The 27,699-nt window shown below is 37.8% G+C and overlaps 1 protein-coding gene across 4 annotated transcripts in view; it reads left to right on the forward strand.

Annotated features, from left to right (window-relative positions):
• NME7 (NME/NM23 family member 7) overlaps positions 1–27,699 on the forward strand; it is a 268,015-nt gene that overhangs the window by 45,192 nt on the left and 195,124 nt on the right. For all 4 annotated transcript variants that reach the window (XM_004269733.4, XM_049715937.1, XM_049715933.1 and 1 more), the window contains 3 exons: positions 8,187–8,297; positions 12,488–12,538; positions 13,850–14,057. In XM_004269733.4, coding sequence (XP_004269781.2) covers positions 8,187–8,297; positions 12,488–12,538; positions 13,850–14,057 — 370 coding nt within the window. The remainder of the gene's footprint in view (positions 1–8,186; positions 8,298–12,487; positions 12,539–13,849; positions 14,058–27,699) is intronic.

Raw genomic sequence — 27,699 nt, forward strand, 5'->3', positions numbered from 1 at the left:
ACAGCATAAAGATGGTTTATGGGGGGGAAGTAGTGATTGCCAGAAGCTCAAAGGAAACTCAGAGGAAAGTAAAGCTATTTCTTGTAGAAGAGTAGGGAAGGCTTTGTGAAGGTATTTGACAGGATCATGAGAGATGGACTGAATTTTTACCCAGTTGGATCAAGTCAGAGGAATGCTGGTCAGAGGAATGAGTATGAGTAAAAATACAACAGAATGTTATACACTAGGCAGAGCTCATTGTTCTTCATGACTGGCTTGGTGGTTAAACATTTTTTTTAATTTAAGTAGTAAAATAGACTGATTAGGATGGTAGCAATAGGTATGAAGAGGAAGGAAGGAAAGTGATTAACCGAAGTACGGTAATAGTAGTAATGATAGGCATTAATATTAGCTATAGGCATAAAAATAGCTATAGCTATAGTATTAATGTATTAATTAATACATTATGTATTAATATAATGTATTAATAATATTATAATGTATATAATAGACATAATATACATGTATATTATATATTATAATATACATGTATATTATATATAATATACATTATAATATACATGTATATTATATATTAATAATATTAATGTATATAATATAATGTATTAATTAAGTATTAGTAGTAATGATAGGCATTAATATTAGCTATAGGCATAAAAATAGCTATATATAAATAAAATTAGCTATAGGCATAAAAATATTAGCTATTTTTATAAAAGGTATTGTGTTAAAATGATTTGTATGCATCATTTATTTAAGCCCTATAACAACCTAATACACAAGCTAATAATATTATTATTAGCTCCATTCTGCAGATGGAGAAGTTGAGGCTTAGTGATGTTAGGTAACTTGCTGAAGGTCACAGAGTAGAGGCAGGATTAAAGCCCAGCGTCTGTCTGAATCAAGAATAGGAGGATTTAATCACAGGAGAATGGATAGGACCTGCAAAATGATTGTCTTCTTTCTGTCTTAGTTCATTTTTATGTCTCCTGTGGCACCTAACACATCTCCTCATACATTACAAGCACCTTGTCTGTGTTAGATGAATGAATCGTTGAATAACAATTTAAAATTTATTATCTACTCTTTCCTTTTCTTCATTTCCTCCCTGTTTTCAAATGATGACCTTTGATCTAGTTGACAAAGGTGTTTTTGTCTAGATTGTTTGGAATATATATTGTCTATTTTTGAGTTTTATTCACAGACGTAATAGAGATCTGATAAATATTGACTGATCAATTGAAGACAGGATATGTGAGTATTTTGAAAAGAAAAAAATATACAAAAACATTGTGATACAAAGAAACTTAATCTGTCTTGGGATCACAGCTGCATCTCTAAAGACCATGGTGGTGATGCCTCAAGCAGTGCATTATTCACAGGGGATGCCCCACATAACTTTGTTGAATGAATGAGCTTATGTTGGTGAAAATAGTCGTTGTGTTTGGAGGCAGAGCTCCCCGCTGGCTGCCTCCCTGCCTTCTTCCCTCCGTCCCACTGCACGTGGCTCTTCCTGTGAAGCGGAGAAGCTGCAGTACGGTGCCTTCTGTGTGTCTCTCTGGTCTTCTCTCTTCATTGTTTGTCACAGCTACGTTTGTCATTCTGACTTTCCCTCAGTTTTGATTTAGAGGAGAGACAGAACAAGTTGCAGTTGTAGCTGAAAATTAGGCTAGCCAGAAAACATAATACGAAAATGACATTGTAATTTTCAACCTCTACGTTTATGAGTTTGCAGCTTTCTGAGTCTAGCACGAGCTGTATTTGAAATGGAATGTTAATTCTTTGGTCATCTTTCTTGGCTCTGGTTTCGGTGGCTTGTATTATACTGTGCTGACTTGGGGGATTCTTTGGATTTGTGGAGTGATTGTTGCAGTAATGAAAAATAGGGATCACTGGTGGAAGTTAAGGCTATATGTATAAAAAGCTCCCCAAACTCTTTAATTCTATAGGAAAAAATATCTGTCAAACTATATTTTGAGGTTTGCCACCCAAATAATAGCTGGTTATCTACCTAATACCTGAGTCCCCCCATAGTAATATTCTTTCTGCGACTTCTTTACAAGCTCTTTATAATTCTGGAGGTTCTTTGATGCTCGGTGTGGTATTAGTACACAGGTGGTGATGGATCAGTGAGGTGGTGAATGACTCATAAAAAAGGAAAACCAAAGATTCCCAGGACAACTCTGAACTAGGGAAAAAAAAAAAAGAATGTTAGACAAATAGGAATCTCTTTGTTATGAGATCTACTGATAAAAGTCTATGGGATTAAGGAAACACCAAGCACAGTTCCTTTATTTACAAGTAATAAATATTTATAGCTTAATTTTTGAGCACATGCTATATGCCAACCACTGTGGTAGGCATCTCAGTTCAAGACTACTTGAAGTTTTCATTTAAACTAGCAAAAATAAGTGAATTAGGGAGACAGGGTTAATAGTATGACCCAATCAAAATAAAATAATAATAGCTGTAACAATTATAATTTATATATATATTAATTGATTTGTCTACAGTGAATGTTGTTGATTCCATTTTACAGAGCACAGCCATAGTCACACAACTACAAAGTAAAGGGAAACAAGTAAATCTTGTGTTTGACTTTAAAACTCATTCTCTTTTTATTAAAACCTCTAATTAATATATTGGTAAATACTATTGAATGAACGGATTTAAAAATAGGAGGAACAGAAGAATGTGAAGACAGATTTTAAATATTTGGGCTTTATAAATATAATTAATTAAAATATGTGCAATATTGTATTTTTACTGACTTCAATTGTTTCACCATTTTCTCTTCTGATTCTCTCCTAACTGCAAGTGGGTTAAATCCAACAACCATTTGGGTGATTTAAATAAAATTCTTCAGAATTCAAGGGTTTTAAAAATATATTGTTTCATTTAAATGACCAAAGAAGTAGGCATATGGAGAAAGAAATACGTGCATGTCTATCATGGTCCCATGGAAATAGCTTCTATGTAATAATTATAACTTAGCCTAGTTCTCAGTTTTATATAGTGTCAAGGATAATTTATGAACTAATTACATCCCTATTATATTTATCATACTCAACCATTTTCTTTCTGGAGTAAAGCCTGTACTGAGAGGGAGGAGTAAAGCTGATCTTCATGGTGCCCGTCTGCTAATTTTGAGGCACTTATCAAGATAATTCTATATAATTCAATTTAGCTAACAAACTAGCCTCAGCTTCCTAATTCCCATTAACTGTAGAAATCTGACATTCGATTTACATTTTTATTCTCTTTTTCAAAAATCTCTGTATTGAGGTATAATAGACAAACAAAAAGCTATAAATATTTAATACATTACAACTTGGTGAGTTTGGAGCTAAGTGTATACCCATGAAACCATTACCACAATCAAGGGTATAAATTTATCTATTACCTCCAAAATTTTCCTCCCACCCCCTTATTATTTTTTATATTGAGTTTTCTTTTGTGGTAAGGGAACTTAATGAAAGATCTACTCTCTTAGCTAATTTTAATCTATTCTCCTTATAAAGCTCCTCAAATCAAATGGATAAATGTTATCAGCTGTCTATGAGTCATAGTATTTGACTTAAAAACATTTTTAATTTTTTTTCTTTTTTTTTAGCGCATTCAATTTTAATTTTAGAAGGTAATAAATTGATGCTTTATGGTTTTGCTGTTCAGATGTAAAGACATCATACAGGCTTTTTGTCATCTCTTGGGTTCAGTTAGTCTCCATTCTCCCTTCTGAATATTAACTGATGGAGCACTAACGTAGGCGCCAGAGGCAAATCAAAGTAAAGTGCTGGTTTAGGCTGCCTAGTGTAAGCCAGCTCTGAGAACGGTTGAGCTTTATTCCTACTTCTCCACCCCAGCCCTGCCCTCCTTCCCAGTCTGGACCTTGGGGCCCGTCTGAGGGAGAGAGATACCTTTAGAGCAAACCCTGAGAGCACACTTGCCCATCCAGCATGGGAGACAGAGCACCAGAGAGAGGTAGGTTTCCATGCAGGTGCCGGCCTCTGCCTCTGCTGTGCTAACCAGATGGAAGCAGGAGAAGAACTGTAGACTGTGTCCTGCATGAGGGCTTGCAGGTCTGAGAGAGAAGAGGCAGGGCCGCATACAACCAGAAACCCTTAAATGTGGCCATATGTGGAGGAGCAAATGAAGGGGGTGGAGAGAGGAAGCGCTCTCCTGGGAATGGAGTAGAAGTCACTTTACCCACGAGGAGCAAAGGTACACATGTTCTCATTGTTCCTGGAGTTTTATTTCTTTAAGCCAGTCGGCCTAACAATTTTAAGTAGACCAAGGCTACTTCTCAGGGGAGGAGACCAGACAATTACTGGTATTAGTTCAGTTCTGTTCTCACCTTTGGGAAACTACTCCCTCAATACCAATTACTGTTACTTTACATATCCTCCTAGGTGGTGGTGAGCAGTTGAGTTTTGGCTGCAAAAAGGCACTGAAATGCATTCAAGTAAGACTTTAGTTCAATTACCAAGGCCTTGCTAAAAATTCACACACCCCCTCCCCCCTCCCCAGCCAATCTTTATCTCATCTTTACTTACCTGTGGTCTCATCGTCCAAGATGGCTTACTCATGCAGGCAAAAAACTGAATGTCCAAAACAACAATGAAACTATATAAGTTGGAAGAGAGAACATTGGAGCTAAAGTGTTCTAAAGTCTTTCTAAAGGGTCAAGATATTATACAATTTTAAGAATTTTAAGTTAAATAAGTATGAAAAAGTTTCACAGCTAACCACTAGAAAAATAGTATATAAACTCCAAAACAATAGAGAGTACAGTAGGCAGAATCATGGCTGCTCAAAGATGTCCATGTTCAAATCTCTGGAACCTATGAATGTGTTACTGTATGGTCAGGCCGTTCAAGACGGCTGTTCTCTTGCTCTCTGTAGATCTCCTGATTGACTAGGCCCTGCTTCCCTCACATGACTATCCAATTCTCTTAATTGTAAGGGCTGTTAATTAGCCCTTGTTAACTGATGAGCCCACCTGAAATCAATTCCCCCCTGAGTAAATGGTAGCCTCCCTCTGTCCTGAGCAGCCAACACTGCTGCTACAGCCTGCCTGCAGTCTGCTGCACACCTTGGGGTGTTGCTCCAGGACCTTGTTTCAGACATGTAAGTTCCTCCATCAATTAAACCATTGAGGTCTCTTTTGCTGCTCTCTGGGCTCTTTCTTCTGTCTCGAGGCTGGGCATCTACAAGGCTTACAGGCCTGCGGGTGCAGCCCAACAGTTACCTTACATGGCAAAGAGACTTTGCAGATTTAAGATTTAAGGCCTTGAGATGGGGAAATTATTCTGCATCATTCCTGTGGGTGCGACCTAATCACAGGAGTCCATAAAACCAGAGAACCTTTCTGGCTGCAGAGAACCAGAGAGATGCCAGTGTGAGAAGCACCCAGTCTCCATTGCTAGATTTGAAGGTGGAAGGAGACCACAGCCAAGGAATGGGTGGCCTTAGCCATCTTTCTCAAGAATGGATTTGATTGATAATGTATTTTTGGTTGATATCTTTTTGTCATTGCTTTACTTTCAGCCTTGTTAAGTTATATTATAGATATATCTCTTGTAAACAGCATGCAGCTCTTTAAAAAAAAAAAAAATCAGTCTGGGGCTTCCCTGGTGGCGCAGTGGTTGAGAGGCCGCCTGCCGTTGCAGGGGACACGGGTTCGTGCCCCGGTCCGGGAAGATCCCACATGCCGCGGAGCGGCTGGGCCCGTGAGCCATGGCCGCTGAGCCTGCGCGTCCGGAGCCTGTGCTCCGCGACGGGAGAGGCCGCAACAGTGAGAGTCCCGCGTACGGCAAAAAAAAAAAAAAATCAGTCTGAAAACCTCTAGATTTTCACTGGTGAGACTAGTACATGTTTTACATCTGTTGTATTAGTATTTTTCTACATATTTCGACTATTTTACTGCTTTCCTGCTTTTCTAATTTTTTCTTCTTTCCATTCTTTTGTTGGGGTGTTTTTCCTCTCCAGAGGTTTTTTTCTCTGTAGTCTTTTATTGAAGACATAACTTACCACAGTCAGCTGCTTAAACAATACAAATTTATTATATATCAGAAGTCCAACACAGATTTCGTCAGGTTAAGATCAAGGTGTTGGTAGGGAAGGCTACATTTCTTTGTGGAGGCTTTAGGGGAGAATCCATCTCCCTGCCTGTTCCAGCTCTTGAGGCCTCAAGGAAAGAGAAGCCTGGCTGTCTCAACCGACCCACTAGCCAAATGCAGCAGTATGACCCATCCCAGGTGAAACCACTCCCCAGCCAACCTATATGATCTTGAGAAGTTGTTTGTAGTTTTAAGCCACTACATTTTGGGGTGGTTTGTTATGCAGCAGCAGATAACAGCGGCACTATTAATATATTTTCGTGGCCCTTTACTTTCTTTGTGTGCTATCTTCACTTTTAAATAATACAAATGATTCCTAAAGCTGATCTTATTTTCCCTCCAAAATGCATTTTAACTATTATCTACTGAACAATGAAGCAGTGAAGACATGACAGAGGAACTTGCTTAGAGTAATTAATCACAGTAATCAACGCTCTGTCTCCTGTAGGCACTTAAAGAGAAAATGAAACTGCATTTTTTTTCATATTCCTTCTTGTTCACTGCCGATGTGTTTTATATTTTCTTTAAGAGCTTTGGTTCTTGAAGATGTTTTCAGAGTTTAGCATAAACAATCATGGGTTAGTTTGGCTTTATAATATTTTAAACAATGTGAGCTAAAAAAATGATGAGTTTTAACTGTATCTATGAAGCCATATAAAATGCTAGAAGTGACTCACTTGCTTCAAAATAAAAAGTCCGTTTATTACAAGCCCTATCAGACTAAAATGAACAACTTTTGTTATTTAAAAGTTTTAAAAGCCAGCCATAAGTTATATCCAGTTGTAAGTAAGGATATTTGTATCATTATATCCTTAGCTAAGTTTGTCTCATTGGTGAAAAAAGTCTACTTTGAGAAAGCCTACCAGTCTCCTTTTATGGATTCCTTGAGTTAATGCCAAAGTGTCAGAACAATTGAAAATAAAGGGAAAGTGACAGCAATTTTTTTTTTTTTTTTGCGGTACGCGGGCCTCTCACTGTTGCGGCCTCTCCCGTTGTGGAGCACAGGCTCCGGACACACAGGCTCAGCGGCCATGGCTCACGGGCCCAGCCGCTCTGCGGCATGTGGGATCTTCCCGGACCGGGGCACGAACCCGTGTCCCCTGCATTGGCAGGCGGACTCTCAACCACTGTGCCACCAGGGAAGCCCAACAGCAATTTTTTATCTTATTTTGTGTGCCAGATAAACTGAATTACTCCAACTAATCTGATTTTACCTTGCGTTTGCAAATGTTAGTCTTGAGGATTTGTGATTATGTTCCCTTTTGCTAATATTAATAGCAACATTATTTGTGGTGTGGTGTGGAAGGAGCACAGACCCAAGAGTCGTGTGAGCTGGGTGTTCCGTCCTGAGGAGGCCACAGACCAGCTGTGTGATCTTTGGAGGGTTACCTCTCTGGGCCTTGTTAGTTTCCTTGTTAGTAAAATGAGGAAATTCAGGTGATCTCCATCTCTAAAAATCCATTAATTCTGTGGCTTCAGAGGGGAGAACGCATAGCTCTGATGTATCCTCTAAGAGGAAAGTGTGATTTTAAAAGTTAGCAGGGTGTTCGCTAGCCATATACATCTTCAGGTAAGAAGATATTTAGTTCTTTTTATATCATTCATGCTATGAATAAAGTGTTAATAGAAGAATTTATATTATTTCCAAATCAGTGCTGAACTGAGTGCATGGCATACACATGTTAAAGTCTAAGAGACTGAAAGTCAAGCTGATATGTTTAATGCAACTCTTTAGAGAATTGTTGTCTTTTATAAAGCATATGCTAAGAAATAGAAATCTTAAACACCTGTGTTTTATAACGTGGACATATTTAAAATGAGTCTTAACTTTTTTTCCCTCTAAACTTTTATTATTTTTCTAGATTGGGTACCTAATTTTTATTTCCTTGTGAAAAAATAGTAAACTTCCATTGTATAAGTTTTTATGAGGCCATTAATACACTTGTATTTATAATTCACTTTGATGTTTGATCTAGGATTTTTAAGGAAATTATCACTGCTTGGGAATTATAAGTAAAAACTGCCAAACTATTTTTATCTTTAAATTTATTCTTTATTTCTTTATAGAACATTAGCCCTGATTAAACCAGATGCAGTATCAAAAGCGGGAGAAATAATTGAAATAATAAGCAAAGCTGGATTTACTCTAACCAAACTCAAAATGATGACACTTTCAAGGTAAATTTTTTGAGCATTTTCAGTTATGTAATGTCTGGTTCCTTTTTTCAAAAAAAAATCATCTATCTTTCATGTCTTTGTTTAAAAACTTCTGGGCTTCTCTGGTGGCGCAGTGGTTGGGAGTCCGCCTGCCGATGCAGGGGACACGGGTTTGTGCCCCGGTCCAGGAGGATCCCACATGCCGTGGAGCGGCTGGGCCCGTGAGCCATGGCCGCTGAGCCTGCGCGTCCGGAGCCTGTGCTCCACAACGGGAGAAAAAACTTCCACAGAATGACAAAGAATAGTATAGTAGGAAATGGAAGACAACAGGTAATCAGATGCATAAAGGATGATTGAACTCTAAGCAAATAGGAGTTGTCAGGTTATACTATTAACTATTTATTAGACATGAACTCTTCATTGTCTTTCATAACCCCATCTGCTTTTATAACACCAGTGTTTCATAGTTGTAATCTCTTCTTTTATACAATGTAACACATTGTATAAAAATTATAGAAGAAATGAATATTAGATTATTTCTATTTGACAAGGGAATGTTACTGTTGAGATTTTCAAAAGTCATGTGTTTGGAAATGTTTTATTTCCTTCCAATATATATAATTGGCAGATATACCTATTTACTGCTCTGAAAAGCAAGCCATTCTATCTGACCAGATATTTTCTAAGTTATTTAATGAAAGTAAGACTTAGTGTTGTGGGCTTCCCTGGTGGCGCAGTGGTTGAGAGTCCACCTGGCAATGCGGGGGACACGGGTTCGTGACCCCGTCCAGGAAGATCCCACATGCCATGGAGCGGCTAGGCCTGTGAGCCATGGCTGCTGAGCCTGCGCGTCTGGAACCTGTGCTCCGCAACGGGAGAGGCCACAACAGTGAGAGGCCCGCGTGCTGCAAAAAAAAAAAAAAAAAAAAAAAGACTTAGTGTTAGGTAGAGACATTCATGTAGCTGTTAGGCAGGGCTTGACCCAGCAGTTTTCTTAGGTTACTTCACTGATTTGTGTGTGTTTGTTTGCTTAGGTGTCTTCTCACTGATGTTCCTGGCTCTTTATCCCATGGGACGGTTGCTTTTTTGTCTCTGTGAGAACAGGGACAATGGAGAGCAGTAGATAGTGTAGCTTTGAGAAGTCTGATCCCTAGAAACCTTAACAAAACATCCTCATTTTTACCCCAGTAATGACAATTTGAATTTTTCCCCTATGTAAGATCTCCCAGTTTACATATATTCTAGAAAGGCAGGCGTCTTCTATTTCAGAGCACAGAGTCTAGAGCCAGATTGCTTGTAACTGCACCGCTTAGTAGGTTGTGACTCTGAACAGCTTACCTCTGTGCTTCAGTTTCTTCATCTGCAAAATGGAGGTTATAACATCACCTGTATCATAAAGTTGTTATGAGGGTTATGTGAGTTTAATAAAAGTAAAGTGCTTTGAAAAACCGTGGCACATAGTAGGTGTATATAGATGTTAGCTATTAGTGGTAGTGGTGTGGTACTAGTGATATCACTATTATTTAGTAGAAGCTGAGGTCATGATCCTTTATGAGCATAGTTATATTTGTCCCATTTCTGTCTTGTATTAAGACATTTGTCCCATTTCTGTCTTGTATTTCTTCTGTATTGAGAATGCTTGCCCTCACAGCAGGCTATGGGACTGAATTCTGGAGAGATGACTTTGAATAGTTTCAGTGAGATTAAAACTTTTTTATGTCTCTATACTTCCAGTGTTTGATAATTTGGTGTCAAACTTTCCACAATAAAGTTGCCCAAGAAAACTTAACAGCTTTTTAAATTGTTTATAGCACCTTATACATCTCTATTAATATTACTGTCAAGTCTTGGATTTTACCCAACTTAAAATCTAATAAGTTAGTCTGTTACTCTCTCTGGGATGCTAGCAGAAGACTTGAAACTTCTGAGTCAGAGACAGAGGGCTTGAGTATGGTCAGTAAGCAGCATGAACATCATGTTTCTGTTGGTTCCCTTTGCTTTCATGTCCTGTGGGAATAATATGATATGGGCCCGGGTGGATGTGGTACACACAGTTGATTGCATCACCTCTGAGGAGCATTGAACTTAGGTTACCCACTGTCTCATTAACGAGCAGTAAACAAGCCTTCTGTTTGTACTGAAGAGGCATGACCTCACCCCTCAAAGTTGCTCATTATAAACATAACTCCAAGAAATGGCTAGGATAAACAGTAGCTGGGGCCTTGCATTCTTGGCCTACCCAGTAAGACACGTTAGGAGTGTCAGAGACTCATGGAGGAGTATCTCCCAATGCTTAAAACTTTTCTAAACTTATTTGCTCAAATGTCAGTTCCTCCCTCATGACAGTATCTGAAAGGCAGAAGCTGAGTTCCATCTAACTTTGTACTTCTAGTTCTTGGATCAGTGCCTGATTCAAAGCAGGCACTAAGTAAGTATTTCGTAAAAGAATTAATAGATCTTTGTGACAATGGTGAGTTTCTTTATAAAAACACAACAAAACAAAACATAACAGCAAAAAGACTTCTCTAGGTGGTGATGCACTTGTTAATCCTTCTCTCCATCTAAACTTTTTAAGGGAGGAATTAAATAAGAATGATGAGAAAAAAACTCATGAACTCTCATCTTGGTTTCAGTTATAGATATTCAGTGGAAATAACTATGGGGTCGGTGACATATTAGAAGAAAGCAATAAGATACTTTCAGTAATTAATATTTTTCTTTTCACTGATATTAAACATTATGATTTTTCTTAGTTCAGTTGTGTTAAAGTTTAGAATTGGTCATATTAGTAGTCTTGCTGCTCACTCTTCTAAAATACTCCCCACTTGAGGTTTTTTAGACGCTCAGTTTTACCTCATTTTAGGCTGCAATAGAGAATATCCATATCATTTTTAGGAATTCTTTTCCTTACCCTCTAGAATTTTTTTTTTTTCTTCTGAAGTTGGTAATAGTAAGGTCATAAGCAATCAGAGATTTGGGTTCAAATCTCCCTGTCCTTCTTCCCTTACCAGCACTTTGACCCAGACAAGTTATGTAATCTTGCTGAACTTCATTATTTTCAAATGTAAAATGAAGATGATCATACCTATTTCAATATATTGTTATGAGGAATAATAACATTTAATGTTGGGCATGTAATACCCTCTAGAAAGATGAGTTTTCTTCCCCTTCCATTTCTTGGGATGAATTTCATCTTCTATACTTGCATAGTATACTTTCATAATCTTTTCACGGCCAAAGAGAATATTTTAGTACACTTGGTTTGAATAAAAGTATATCCTGATATAGCTTATTAAGTAAATTCATTTCGTAATGGGCCTATAAGATCTTAAAGCATTGCATACTAAATTACCAAGCCTGAAAGGTTAATCTTTTGTTAGGGGGTACTTTAATTTGCTATTTTAAAAAGTTGATGTTGACATATATTTGTCATATACTATGAATTAAGTTTAAAGCCTTTGAGAAAACTGTACAAGTTTGAGACACTTGGTTTGATTAACCGAAAAGTCTAAATAACTTTTAAAATCAGTGTAAAAGTCTGTTATCCTTTCATTGTCTCTATAGTTGTGGGACTATAAATTTAAAAGTAAATCCCGATTGCCCTTAATAAATTCAGATTTCTGAATATCTCCATATTATCCATTTTTTGGGGGGAATGTAAGTTCAAGGATTCGTTTTTAATACATTAAAAACCAATAAGAATACATTGATATGCATAATTTGTCAAGCAGTTTTTAAAAACACAAGTATATAGTCTTTCTTTTAGGGCGATCTAAGGAAGAAAACTATAACTATTAAAGTAAAATTCTAGCCTAACCTCTCAGGTTTAAAGCCTGTAGAAGGAGGTAACAAATTTTGAATTTGAAGATGGCTTTGCATTTTTTGATGTAACTTATTTGAACTTTAAAGAACAAATAATTTTTATTGGTCATATGTTAAACTTTGGCTTTAGAATGTTAAAGATGCTAGTGAAAAGGAAGATTGTAGATTTGAACATGAGTAATAAAGTAAATATTGCCTCTTTTGTTCATTTTAATTTTACATCTTAGCATAGATATCCAAAAATTTGAAAAGAGGGGAGATTTGAGCAGAATATTTGGTGAAAAGTCCTTAACTCACATACGGGTCACATAGAGAATTTCATTATTTTATTAATGTAAGTTAAAATAATTTCCTTACATAATTCTTAACTATTGTCATTTTGATTATAGGAAAGAAGCAACAGATTTTCATATAGATCATCAGTCAAAGCCCTTTTTAAAGTAGGTACTGAAATTGGGGGTCGTGGGATATAATGGAGGATATCGTGGAAAACGAAAGAGTTATAATTTTACAATTCAAAAATTTGTTACATGAGAATAATTTGTCAAAAAGTCCTTAGCAACATCTTGCAACTGCAGAGAGCATTTTTTCTAAGAATTGTTTTTTTCTCTCCTTTTATTAGTTGAAAATTCTCTTATCATTAAATAAACATATTAAACTTTAATCAGAAGCAAATAAAATGTTTAAATCATAAGGAGCATAGCTTTCTTTTTAGATTTCAGTAGATTAAAAATAGAGAGATAATTACATTTTATGTTGAATATCTATTTGTTGTGTTTTAAACTCTTATTTTAGCATTCTCAATGTATATAAAACATTGTTCAAAGAACCTTTGTATGTTAACTAAGTTGTTTGATATACATTTTGTTCTTTGAAATATAGCAACAAATATGTTAGAAACAAACTATATTCTAAATATTTGGGTTGTATTTAAAGTTAAGTGAATATTGTGCACCTCATATTGCTATTGACAAAGGAGGAATACTTACGTTTCTAATAAAGAAGGATTAGCCAAGCTGCTGCAATAGAAATGCTATTTGGTGTCCTGTACGGAATAGTGCCTTATTAAAGAAAATTTTTACATAAGAAAATCATTATGGTATAGATTATTTTAAACCAAGCATTATAAAAATGGTCTCAAACCTTGTGTAGAATAGGCATCTACAATTGTCTTGGAAATTATTCTTTGTTATAGTCTTTGTATGTGTTTATAGTATTACAGCTTCTAGTGTAATGTCTTATATGTCACTAGACCAACTCAATGCTTATTGACTGAAAATTCGTTGTCATTCTTTGAATTCTAATAGATCTACACAAAAACAATTAATTCTTACTGCAAATATATTACAATACATCACTCATCACTTTCTCTACTGCGATTTCATTTGACTGCAATGGTAAACCACGTGAAAATAAAAAGATTCTTCTGTACCTTTCAGAGCAATGTAGAAAGCATAGATCAAAAATATGCATTTTAAGTCAATGAAGTAGTCTTAGTTCAATGAAAGATTGATTTTTCTGCTAATAGTAATTGACAACACTAGTGATTTGTAGACACTCGGGCCACTGTAAGGCACTCAATTTATGAAAATTTTGTCTTGCCCATGTAAAATTCACTATGTCCAGTAGTTCTGAGATCATGATCATGAGTATGTGTTGAAATACTCAAATTGTAATATATCCTTGTTGTTAAGAGAGGTACCTAGGTTGATAGAAAAATGAAGCAAATCAATCTTTCACCTGTTTCACAGTGAGCTGATCCAGTTTATCACCAGTGGTCCTATAATTGCCATGGAGATTTTAAGAGATGATGCTATATGTGAATGGAAAAGACTTCTTGGACCTGCCAACTCTGGACTGGCACGTACAGATGCTCCTGGAAGCATTAGAGCCCTCTTTGGAACAGATGGCATAAGAAATGCAGCTCATGGCCCTGATTCTTTTGCTTGTGCTGCCAGAGTAAGGTGTTTTTAAACTACTTCAATTCTGTTTTGGTTTTGTTAAATGTTTGATGTCAGAGTAAAGCATTTTGTCACTGCTGACTTAGGGTGGATTTATACAGTGGTGTAGCAGTAGAGAAAACTTTTGACCTTTTGCCTAGGATTAACAGTGTTTCAGTGATACATCTCCTTTGAGAACTGGTAACCTGGTCATGGTCAGGATAAGTTTTCTCCAATTGAAATACTTATTGTCCCATTTTGTTCCAAAGACTTAAATTACTGAGACTTATCAGTGTATGACTTATTCATCTAAGAATACCAGTTTATGGAAAGTGAATATTCAAAAAGAAGACATCATTTCATACATTCTTTCTTTGACTCAGACTTGACACCATATATTCAAGCTTAACATCCTTTTCTTTTCCTATATATAGCTAGTGTTTATGAAAAAGTTTTCCTACTCCTTATTTTAAATCCATATAAATAAGGTATTATTACACTGGGTTTATACTGATGTTGAATTAATGAAGTGCAAGTTAATTCTTAGCATTGTGAGAAGTTTCTTAGCTAATTTAAGATGGTTTTTAGTGTGGTCATATTTTTAATGGAATAATATTAGAGTTTTATGATACAGTTGACCCTTGAACAACGTGGGGGTTAGGGATTCCAAACCACTGTGCAGTCGAAAATCTGCCTGTAATTTATAGTACTCCCTCCGCAGCCACATTTCCTCCCTATCCACGTTTCCTTGGCATCCAATCACAGATCATATAGTACTGTAGTATTTACTGTTGAAAAAAATCTGCATATAAGTGGACTAGTGAACTGTTCAAGCTTGTGTTGTTCAAGGGTCAACTGCTAGTTGATATATATATTTTCTTCTCCTTTCAACTCTGTCAATAAATCCTTTTGGTCTTTCTTTCAAATTAGACCTTGAGTTTGATCACTGTGGTCTAAATCACTGTTATATTTTATCGACTATTGCAAACAGCTTCATAATTCTTCTTTACCTTCTTCTCTTACACTCAATTTATGAAAAATTTACCTTTCCCAAGTAAAATTAACTATGTCCAAGTGATCTTTTAAAAATAAATCAGATTAACAATTCAGCTATTAAACTCTAATGAACTTTTGTCTCTTATAAAATCTAAGTATCATAGCATGCAAAGCTCTACCTGATCTGGTCCCTATCAACTTCTATAACATCATCTACAACCAGTCTCTCCCTTAGTCACTCTGTCTCAGGTATTCTGACCATCTTGCTAATTTTAGAATAGCATATTGCTGCCTGGCTTATTTAGTTAACAGCAAAGAATGAGCTGATGAGGTCACAAGTAATCAGGGAGATATCACATGGTTTGAAGACCACGATAGCACAAGACTTTTGTCGTCTTCTCTGAGGAAAGTGGAGAGCTGTTGCAGGGATTTGAACAGAGGACTGACAAGCTTGACTTGCCATTTAAAAAAGATTGCTCTGGCTGCTGCATTGAGAATAGACTGTAGAGGGCAAGAGTAGCAACAGGAGCCCAGTTAAGAGGATGTTGCAAATAATTCAGAGAGGTGATGGCTTGGACCAGGGTAGTAGCAATGAGTGGAGTGCTTAGATGTATTTAAAAATATAGTTTAGTGGTTGAAGGTCAAATGATCAAAATTTCCTTCCAGATTGAATGTAGAGTATGAGAAAAAGAGAGATGTCTAGGATTACTCCAAAGTTCTTGGACTGACCAACTGAAAGGATAACATTGAAATAAACTTTGGTTTATTGAAATAAACTGAAATAAGGAAGGCTATGGCTAGAGTCAGTATGAATGGAAAATAAGAGGTTACACTTTGGACACTGCAAACTTAACATGTATGTTAGTTATCCAAGTAGAGAGATTGAAGAAAAAACTGAATATGTGAGTTTGGGGGAGAGGTCTGGAAACCACGTGAAACTGGGTTGAGATTACCAAGGAGAGTGTAGCTAGAGAAAGAAAGAGAACAGAGTTGGAACCTTTATGCCCTGGTAAAGGGTTAAAGAGGAGAAAGAAGCAAAGGAGGTAAAGGAGGAGCCTTTAGTGAGGTAGAAGGAAAAAATTCAGAGATAGTTGTGTCCTGGAGCCAAGTGAAGAAAATATTCTATGAGGAGAGAATGATCAGTAGTGTCAAATGAAGCAGATGTATCAAGTAAGAAGGGGACTGGGAATTGAAAATTAGATTTTGCAATGCAGAGGTCACTGGTAAACTTGGTAAGATCAATGTTGATGGAGAGTTGGAGGCAAAGCCCTGCTTGGAGTGGATTTAAAAGAAAATTGGAGGACAGGAATTCTAGACAGTGAATCTAGACAACTCTTTTGGGGCAGTTTTTGCTGCAGAGGTGAGCAGAGAAATGAGGTGGTAGCTATGAGGAAAAGCAGGGTCAAATTTTTTTTTAAGATGAGAATTACAGATGTGCAAAATTAATGATTGGGGAAAAGGGGGAAACTTACTGTAGCAATGTCATTGATTAGGTGAGAGGGAATGGAAATTAGAGACCAGATTGACTGCACAGTGGTGCGTAGGTACTTGTCTTTAGCAGCAAATGGGAAGGCAGAGTATGTGGGTTTTGATGCTGATACTTATTGCCTCAGTTTTCTCAATAGGAAAGTAGGAAACAAGGTCAAAAACAGCTAAAAGTGAGGATGAGAGAGATGGTATTGGTTGGTTAAAAAAGAGAGGATGTGAAATAATCATCTGAAAGACTAGGCAAAGGAAGAGATTAGGGAAATATGGTATGATGGCTGTACTGAATGAATGGCTCACCTGAAGTTGATGGTCATGAACTATGAGTGTGGATGTTCTCCAGCCATGTTCAGTTGCATGAGTGTAGGTGCAGAGTAGGTGAAGGGTTGCTTTAGCCATGGCTGTGGTTTTGTGAAGCAAGTATGATAGGAGGGTTGTGGTTGTCAAAGGTATATGCAAGAGTGATTATAGTCCCTGACCTTTGATCTTATTTGTAGACATTTACTATAAATGTAGTATTATTTTCAATTGTTAAATGCCAATCAGATATTGTAAGATATTATAAAAATGATGACATAAATAATTAATGAAGGAAATTATTGGGGGCTGAACTGAAAAGTCATTGATACGTTCCTCCTATTTCCCCCATGAGCATCTCACCCCATCCCTTTCTCTGTTCTTGATTTTCACCAGTTCATTTAATAAATTTGAGCACAAATGTACCCGTCAGATTTTAGATAACTTAGGCTCTGTATGTATTTATACATTAGACGATTCCACCAAGGAGTTCCATGAGGGCAGGGTTTTTTTTTTCTGTTTTGTTTTGATTATTAGAATCTGCCTGCTACATAATAAATGCTCAGTAAATACTTATCAGGAGAATTCATTCATCCAATAAATTGGTCATTAAGCTCCCTAGCTACTTCCCGTTAGTAAAAAATATTTTTTCAAAGTCTTTTTTTTTTAAGAAAAACTTTTGATATAATATAAATAAAATGGGAAAAGTGTCAGCATATCACTTTGGTATTTTTCTCGAGATGCTTTACCTTACAGATGTTCTTTGCCTTTTACCATAACATGAACCTTGACTCTAAGTGCAGCTATACCGTATCTTTATCGGATAGTGATATAGGTTGTACATTTATTTGAATAATACGTTGATGCTGAAAATAAGTAGATTTAGAAATGCAAGGGAAGTTTTATACATTAACATGGTAAAGCTAGACTCATCTTAAGTATATATATTTGTGTGTTTTGATGCATGCACATACGTAATGCATGTGCTAAGCTTGGTAGAAAAATTCCTACTTGCAGATACAGTTTGCAGAATGACCTTTCCTCCCGTTTTTTTTGTAGTGGAGAACCTTCTACAACTTTAGCTACCATAATCCTTCCTTCAAAGAAGTGTCTTAAGCATATTTGTTTCTATTTTGTGCACTTAAATTTTCTCAGCTATTTCTGATGTTCATCTCAGAAATACCCCATTATTTGTATGAACCCGTTAGGTTATACATATTCTTGATGTTTGTCTTGGGAAGAGTGAGTATTGTGGACGTTATGTTAGCTGACTAGCTATCAAGGAGAAATACTGCACCTGGAACATGTAGCATACATGAGGAAGCAAGGACCATAGATATTGACAAAAGATTGAAAAACACTATACAAGCAGTCCCAAATCACCTCTTTTTGACCTTGAATTCCTATTAGTTACTGTGTAATCTTTTTTTCCTTCTTTCCCAGATTTCACCAAAGCCTAGACTATACTCACTGTTTGCAGTTGCCTTTGACTACATTGAGAGCAGTCATTACAATTTGGCTTCATCCTTTCATTCCACTGAAATCATTTTGGCTAAGATAACCTATGTCCTCTTAATTAAAAAATCCAAGAAAAAATTATCATTTCTTATTTTACTGTATCTACTGTGTTTTACTGCAACATTTAACAGGTTTGCACACTTTCTCCTTTTTGAAATATTCCACAGTATTTTAATTCTGTGATATCTCACTATCCTTTTTTGTTTTATATTTAGCAGATCACAATCTATGTCTTATTTTTTTATTTTTTTATTTTTATTATTTTTATTTTACATCTTTATTGGAATATAATTGCTTTATAATGGTGTATTAGTTTCTGCTTTATAACAAAGTGAATCAGTTATACATATACATATATTCCCATATCTCTTCCCTCTTGCATCTCCCTCCCTCCCACCCTCCCTATCCCACCCCTCTAGGTGGTCACAAAGCACTGAGCTGATCTCCCTGTGCTACGCTGCTGCTTCCCACTAGCTATCTATTTTACGTTTGGTAGTGTATATATGTCCATGCCACTCTCTCACTTTGTCACAGCTTAGCCTTCCCCCTCCCCATATCCTTAAGTCCATTCTCTAGTAGGTCTGTGTCTTTATTGCTGTCTTACCCCTAGGTTCTTCATGACATTTTTTTTTCTTAAATTCCATATATATGTGTTAGCATATGGTATTTGTCTTTCTCTTTCTGACTTACTTCGCTCTGTATGACAGACTCTAGGTCCATCCACCTCATTACAAATAGCTCAATTTCGTTTCTTTTTATGGCGAGTAATATTCCATTGTATATATGTGCCACATCTTCTTTATCCATTCATCCGATGATGGGCAGTTAGGTTGTTTCCATCTCCGGTCTATTGTAAATAGAGCTGCAATGAACATTTTGGTACATGATTCTTTTTGAATTTTGGTTTTCTCAGGGTATATGCCCAGTAGTGGGATTGCTGGGTCATATGGTAGTTCTATTTGCAGTTCTTTAAGGAACCTCCATACCGTTCTTCATAGTGGCTGTACCAATTCACATTCCCACCAGCCGTGCAAGAGTGTTCCCTTTTCTCCACAACCTCTCCAGCATTTATTGTTTCTAGATTTTTTGACAATGGCTATTCTGACTGGTGTGAGTTGATATCTCATTGTAGTTTTGATCTGCATTTCTCTAATGATTATTGATGTTGAACATTCTTTCATGTGTTTGTTGGCAGTCTGTATATCTTCTTCGGAGAAATGTCTATTTAGGTCTTCTGCCCATTTTTGGATTGAGTTGTTTGTTTTTTTGATATTGAGCTGCATGAGGTGCTTGTAAATTTTGGAGATTAATCCTTTGTCAGTTGCTTCATTTGCAAGTATTTTCTCCCATTCTGAGGGTTGTCTTTTGGTCTTGTTTATGGTTTCCTTTGCTGTGCAAAAGCTTTGAAGTTTCATTAGGTCCCATTTGTTTATTTTTGTTTTTATTTCCTTTTCTCTAGGAGGTGGGTCAAAAAGGATCTTGCTGTGATTTATGTCATAGAGTGTTCTGCCTATGTTTTCCTCTAAGAGTTTGATAGTTTCTGGCCTTACATTTAGGACTTTAATCCATTTTGAGCTTATTTTTGTGTATGGTGTTAGGGAGTGATCTAATCTCATACTTTTACATGTACCTGTCCAGTTTTCCCAGCACCACTTATTGAAGAGGCTGTCCTTTCTCCACTGTACATTCCTGCCTCCTTTATCAAAGATAAGGTGACCATATGTGCGTGGGTTTATCTCTGGGCTTTCTATCCTGTTCCATTGATCTATCTTTCTGTTTTTATGCCAGTACCATACTGTCTTGATTACTGTAGCTTTGTAGTATAGTCTGAAGTCAGGGAGCCTGATTCCTCCAGCTCCATTTTTCGTTCTCAAGATTGCTTTGGCTATCCGGGGTCTTTTGTGTTTCCATACAAATTGTGAAATTCTTTGTTCTAGTTCTGTGAAAAATGCCAGTGGTAGTTTGATAGAGATTGCATTGAATCTGTAGATTGCTTTGGGTAGTATAGTCATTTTCACAATGTTGATTCTTCCAATCCAAAAACATGGTATATCTCTCCATCTATTTGTATCATCTTTAATTTCTTTCATCAGTGTCTTATAATTTTCTGCATACAGGTCTTTTGTCTCCTTATGTAGGTTTATTCCTAGATATTTTATTCTTTTTGTTGCAATGGTAAATGGGAGTGTTTTCTTGATTTCTCTTTCAGATTTTTCATCATTAGTGTATAGGAATGCCAGAGATTTCTGTGCATTAATTTTGTATCCTGCTACTTTACCAAATTCATTGATTAGCTCTAGTAGTTTTCTGGTAGCATCTTTAGGATTCTCTATGTATAGTATCATGTCATCTGCAAACAGTGACAGGTTTACTTCTTCTTTTCCGATTTGGATTCCTTTTATTTCCTTTTCTTCTCTGATTGCTGTGGCTAAAACTTCCAAAACTATGTTGAATAAGAGTGGTGAGAGTGGGAAACCTTGTCTTGTTCCTGATCTTAGTGGAAATGCTTTCAGTTTTTCACCATTGAGGACGATGGTGGCTATGGGCTTGTCATATATGGCCTTTATTATGTTGAGGAAAGTTCCCTCTATGCCTCCTTTCTGGAGGGCTTTTATCATAAATGGGTGTTGAATTTTGTCGAAAGCTTTCTCTGCATCTACTGAGATGACCATATGGTTTTTCCCCTTCAATTTGTTAATATGGTGTATCACATTGATTGATTTGTGTATATTGAAGAATCCTTGCATTCCTGGAATAAACCCCAATTGATCATGGTGTATGATCCTTTTAATGTGCTGTTGGATTATGTTTGCTAGTATTTTGTTGAGGATTTTTGCATCTATGTTCATCAGTGATACTGGCCTGTAGTTTTCTTTGTTTGTGACATCCTTGTCTGTTTTTGTATCAGGGTGATGGTGGCCTCGTAGAATGAGTTTTGGAGTGTTCCTCCCTCTGCTATATTTTGGAAGAGTTTGAGAAGGTTAGGTGTTAGCTCTTCTCTAAATGTTTGAAAGAATTCGCCTGTGAAGCCATCTGGTCCTGGGCTTTTGTTTGTTGGAAGATTTTTAATCACAGTTTCAATTTCAGTGCTTGTGATTGGTCTGTTCATATTTTCTGTTTCTTCCTGATTCAGTCTTGGCACGTTGTGCATTTCTAAGAAGTTGTCCATTTCTTCCAGGTTGTCCATTTTATTGGCATAGATTTGCTTGTAGTAATCTCATGATCTTTTGTATTTCTGCAGTGTCAGTTGTTACTTCTCCTTTTTCATTTCTAATTCTATTGATTTGTGTCTTCTCCCTTTTTTTCTTGATGGGTCTGGCTAATGGTTTATCAATTTTGTTTATCTTCTCAAAGAACCAGCTTTTAGTTTTATTGATCTTTGCTATCATTTCCTTCATTTCTTTTTCATTTATTTCTGATCTGATCTTTGTGATTTCTTTCCTTCTTCTAACTTTTGGGTTTTTTTGTTCTTGTTTCTCTAATTGCTTTAGGTGCAAGGTTAGGTTGTATATTCGAGATGTTTAATGTTTTTTAAGGTAGGATTGTATTGCTATAAACTTCCCTCTTAGAACTGCTTTTGCTGCATCCCATAGGTTTTGGGTTGTCATGTCTCCATTGTCATTTGTTTCTAGGTATTTTTTGATTTCCTCTTTGATTTCTTCAGTGATCACTTAGTTATTAAGTAGTGTATTGTTTAGCCTCCATGTGTTTGTATTTTTTGCAGATGTTTTCCTGTAATTGATATCTAGTCTCATAGCATTTTGGTCGGAAAAGGTACTTGATACAATTTCAATTTTATTAAATTTACCAAGGCTTGATTTGTGACCCAAGATATGATCTATCTTGGAGAATTTTCCATGAGCACTAGAGAAAAATGTGTATTCTGTCATTTTTGGATGGAATGTCCTATAAATATCAATTAAGTCCATCTTGTTTAATGTATCATTTAAACCTTGTGTTTCCTTATTTATTTTCATTTTGGATGATCTTTCCATTGGTGAAAGTGGGGTGTTAAAGTCCCCTACTATGAATGTGTTACTGTTGATTTCCCCTTTTATTGCTGTTAGTATTTGCCTTATGTATTGAGGTGCTCCTATGTTGGGTGCATAAATATTTACAATTGTTATATCTTCTTCTTGGATCGATCCCTTGATCATTATGTAGTGTCCTTCTTTGTCTCTTCTAATAGTCTGTGTTTTAAAGTCTGTTTTGTCTGATATGAGAATTGCTACTCCAGCTTTCTTTTGGTTTTCATTCGCATGGAATATCTTTTTCCATCCCCTCACTCTCAGTCTGTATGTGTCTCTAGGTCTGAAGTGGGTCTCATGTAGACAGCATATATATGGGTCTTGTTTTTGTATCCATTCAGCCAGTCTATGTCTTTTGGTGGGAACATTTAATCCATTTACATTTAAGGTAATTATCGATATGTATGTTCCTATTCCCATTTTAATTGTTTTGGGTTTGTTATTATAGATCTTTTCCTTCTCTTGTGTTTCTTGCCTAGAGAAGATTCTTTAGCATTTGTGGTAAAGCTGGTTTGGTGGTGCTGTACTCTTTCAGCTTTTGCTTGTCTCTAAAGGTTTTAATTTCTCCATCAAATCTGAATGAGATCCTTGCTGGGTAGAGTAATCTTGATTGTAGGTTTTTCTCCTTCATCACTTTAAATATGTCCTGCCAGTCCCTTCTGGCTTGCAGAGTTTCTGCTGAAAGATCAGCTGTTAACCTTATGGGAATTCCCTTGTGTGTTATTTGTTGTTTTTCCCTTGCTGCTTTTAATATGTTTTCTTTGTATTTAATTTTTGGTAGTTTGATTAATATGTGTACTGGCATGTTTCTCCTTGGAGTTATCCTGTATGGGACTCTCTGTGCTTCCTGGACTTGATTAACTATTTCCTTTCCCATATTAGGGAAATTTTCAACTATAATCTCTTCAAATATTTTCTCAGTCCCTTTCTTTTGCTCTTCTTCTTCTGGAACCCCTATAATTCGAATGTTGGTGCATTTGATGTTGACCCAGAGGTCTCTAAGACTGTGCTCAATTCTTTTCATTCTTTTTTCTTTATTCTGCTCTGCAGTAGTTATTTCCACTACTTTATCTTTCAGGTTGCTTATCCGTTCTTCTGCCTCAGTTATTCTGCTATTGATCCCTTCTAGAGTATTTTAAATTTCATTTATTGTTTTCTTCATCGTTGCTTGTTTCATCTTCAGTTGTTTCAGTTCCTTGTTAAATGTTTCTTGCATTTTGTCTATTCTATTTCCAAGATTTTGGATCATCTTCACTATCATTATTCTGAATTCTTTTTCAGGTAGACTGCCTATTTCCTCTTCATTTGTTAGGTCTGGTGGGTTTTTATCTTGCTCCTTCATCTGCTGTGTGTTTTTCTGTCTTATTTTGCTTATCTTACTGTGTTTTGGGGTCTCCTTTTCGCAGACTGCAGGTTTGTAGTTCTCATTGTTTTTGGTGTCTGTCCCCAGTGGCCAAGGTTGGTTCAGTGGGTTGTGTAGGCTTCCTGGTGGAGGGGACTAGTGCCTGTGTTCTGGTGGATGAGGCTGGATCTTGTCTTTCTGCTGGGCAGGTCCACGTCTGGTGGTGTGTTATGGGGTGTCTATGGACTTACTGTGATTTTAGGCAGCCTCTCTGCTAATGGGTGGGGTTGTGTTCCTGTCTTGCTAGTTGTTTGGCATAGGGTGTCCAGCACTGTAGTTTGCTGGTCGTTGAGTGAAGCTGGGTGTTGGTGTTGAGATGGAGGTCTCTGGGACATTTTCGCCATTTGATATTACATGGAGCTGGGAGGTCTCTTGTGGACCAGTGTCCTGAAGTTGGCTCTCCCACCTCAGAGACACAGCACTGACTCCTGGCTGCAGCACCAAGAGCCTGTCATCCACACGGCTCAAATAAAAGGGAGAAAAAGTAGAAAGAAAGAAAGAGGATAAAGGAAAATAAAATAACGTAAGGTAAAATAAAATAAAGTTATTAAAATAAAACAATAATTATTAAGAAAAAAATTTTTTAAAAAGTAAGAAAAAAAAATATGGACGGATTGAACCCTAGGACAAATGGTGGAAGCAAAGCTATACAGACAAAATCTCACACAGAAGCATACACATACACCCTCACAAAAAGAGGAAAAGGGGAAAAAATCATAAATCTTGCTCTCAAAGTCCACCTCCTCAATTTGGGATGATTCGTTGTCTATTCAGGTATTCCACAGATGCAGGGTATATCAAGTTGATTGTGGAGATTTAATCTGCTGCTCCTGAGGCTGCTGGGAGAGATTTCCTTTTCTCTTCTTTGTTCGCACAGCTCCCGGGTTCAGCTTTGGATTTGGACCTGCCTCTGCGTGTAGGTCACCGGAGGGCGTCTGCTTAGGACGGGGTTAAAGGAGCCGCTGATTCGGGGGCTCTGGTTCACTCAGGCCGGGGGGAGGGAGGGGCACGGAGGGCGGGGCGGGCCTGCGGCGGCAGACGCCGGCGTGACGTTGCACCAGCCTGAGGTCCCACGTGCGTTCTCCTGGGGAAGTTGTCCCTGGATCCCGGGACCCTGGCAGTGGCGGGCTGCACAGGCTCCCCGGAAGGGGGGTGTGGATAGTGACTGGTGCTCGCACACAGGCTTCTTGGTGGCGGCAGCAGCAGCCTTAGCGTCTCATGCTCGTCTCTGGGGTCCGCGCTTTTAGCCGTGGCTCGCGTCTGTCTCTGGACCTTCTTTAAGCAACGCCTTTAATCCCCTCTCCTCGTGCACCAGGAAACAAAGAGGGAAGAAAAGTCTCTTGCCTCTTCGGCAGGTGCAGACTTTTTCCCGGACTCCCTCCCGGGTAGCCGTGGTGCAGTAACCCCTTCAGGCTGTGTTCACGCCACCAGTCCTCTTCCTGCGCTCCAACCAAAGCCGAGCCTCAGCTCCCAGCCCCGCCCGCCCTGGCGGGTGAGCAGACAAGCCTCTTGGGCTGGTGAGTGCTGGTCGGCACCGATCCTTTGTGCGGAAATCTCTCCGCTTTGCCCTCTGCACCCCTGTTGCTGCTCTCTCCTCCGCGGCTCTGAAGCTCCCCCCCTCTGCCACCCGCAGTCTCTGCCCGCGAAGGGGCTTCTAGTGTGTGGACACATTTCCTCCTTCATGGCTCCCTCCCACTGGTGCAGGTCCCGTCCCTATTCTTTTGTCTCTGTTTATTCTTTTTTCTTTTGCCCTACCCAGGTACATGGGGAGTTTCTTGCCTTTTGGGAGGTCTGAGGTCTTCTGCCAGCGTTCAGTAGGTGTGTTGTAGGAGTTGTTCCACGTGTAGATGTATTTCTGATGTATCTGTGGGGAGGAAGGTGATCTCTGCATCTTACTCTTCTGCCATCTTCCCCCTCCGGCCCCTATGTCTTATTAACTGGCATTTTTTCCCTTCACCTATCCTTTGGTAGTGTTGGTGTTGTACAGGCTTTGTTCCTTTGTCTGCTACTATTATTGCTCTCAGTCTCCTGGTCTGTAATATGAGGTAGTAGTTGTAAGTACATCATAGTGTTCTTCTAAGGATTAAGTGAAATTATTTAAGTGCTTGGCATAGTGCCTGGAATATGGTATTTAATAGATGTTATATATTGATATTATTGTTTCATTTTCATGGTGCTTCCCAAATCTATATGTTATACTGCGTATATCAATATATAAAAATCATTAGTATTCTTGATATATGTGAAATAACCAATTAGAAAATATAATTTTAAAAGATTCCCATTTTTTTTCTACTTTTTATTGGAGTATAGTTGCTGTAAAATGTTGTTCGTTTCTACTGTAAAGCAAAGTGAATCAGCTATACATATACATATATCCCCTATGTTTTGGATTTCCTTCCCACTCATGTCACCACAGAGCATTGAATAGAGTTCCCTGTGCTATACTAGGTTCTCATTAGTTATCTATTTTATACAGAGTTAAAAGATTTCCATTCAATGGTGAAAAACTATATGACACCTAAGATGAACCTAAGAAAAGATGTGGGAGATCTTTTTCAAGAAAACTATAAATTTTATTTTAGGCAGTAAGAAAAGAAATAAATGAACATATATACATGTTCATGTATGGGAAGATTCAGTATCATAAAGATGTCAGTTCTTTCCAAGTTGATCTATAAGTTCAGTGCAATTCCAGTCAAAATCCTAGCAAAGTTTTTCATTGAAACTTAAAAAAGTAAACTCAAGTGAAAGAACCAAAACAGGTCCTGAACCAAGATGGTGGAGTAGGACGTGCTCTCACTCCATCTTGTGAGAACACCAGAATCACAACTAGCTGCTGGACAATCATTGAGAACTGGAACTCACCAAAAAAGATACCCCACATCCAAAGACAAAGGAGAAGCCACAGTGAGACAGTAGGAGGGGCGCAATCACAGTAAAATCAAATCCAATAACTGCTGCGTGGGTGACTCACAGACTAGAGAACACTTATACCACAGAAGTCCACCCACTGGAGTGAAGGTTCTGAGCCCCATGTCAGGCTTCCCAACCTGGGGCTCTGGCAATGGGAGGAGGAATTCCTAGAGAATCAGACTTTGAAGGTTAGTGGGATTTGATGGCAGGACTTTGACAGGACTGGGGGAAACAGAGACTCCACTCTTGGAGGGCATACACACAGTAGTGAGCACGTTGGGACCCAGGGGAAGGAGCAGTGACCCCAGGGGAGACTGAACCAGACCTACCTGCTAGTGTTGGAGGGTCTCCTGCAGAGGCGGGGGGTGGTGGTGTTGTGGCTCACCATGGGGACAAGGACACTGGCAGCAGAAGTTCTGAGAAGTACTCCTTGGCATGAGCCCTCCCAGAGTCTGCCATTACCCCCACCGAAGAGCCCAGGTAGGCTCCAGTGTTGGGTTGCCTCAGGCCGAACAACCAACAGGGAGGGAACCCAGCCCCACCCATCAGCAGTTAAGCGGATTAAAGTTTTACTGAGCTCTGCCCACCAGAGAAACAGTCAGCTTTACCCACCACCAGTCCCTCCCATCAGGAAACTTGCACAAGCCTGGTATATCTCTCCATTTGTTGATATCATCTTTGATTTCTTTCATGAGTGTCTTATAGTTTTCTGCATAAAGGTCTTTTGTCTCCTTAGGTAGGTTTATTCCTAGGTATTTTATTCTTTTTGTTGCAATGGTAAACGGGAGTGTTTCCTTAATTTCTCTTTTAGATTTTTAGATTTTTTCATCATTAGTGTATAGGAATTCAAGACATTTCTGTGCATTAATTTTGTGTCCTGCTACTTTACCAAATTCATTGATTAGCTCTAGCAGTTTTCTGGTGGCATCTTTAGGATTCTCTGTGTATAGTATCATGTCATTTGCAAACAGTGACAGCTTTACTTCTTCTTTTCCAATTTAGATTACTTTTACTTATTT

Source organism: Orcinus orca, chromosome 1, assembly GCF_937001465.1.
Source record: "Orcinus orca chromosome 1, mOrcOrc1.1, whole genome shotgun sequence".
Classification (NCBI taxonomy): Eukaryota; Metazoa; Chordata; class Mammalia; order Artiodactyla; family Delphinidae; genus Orcinus; species Orcinus orca.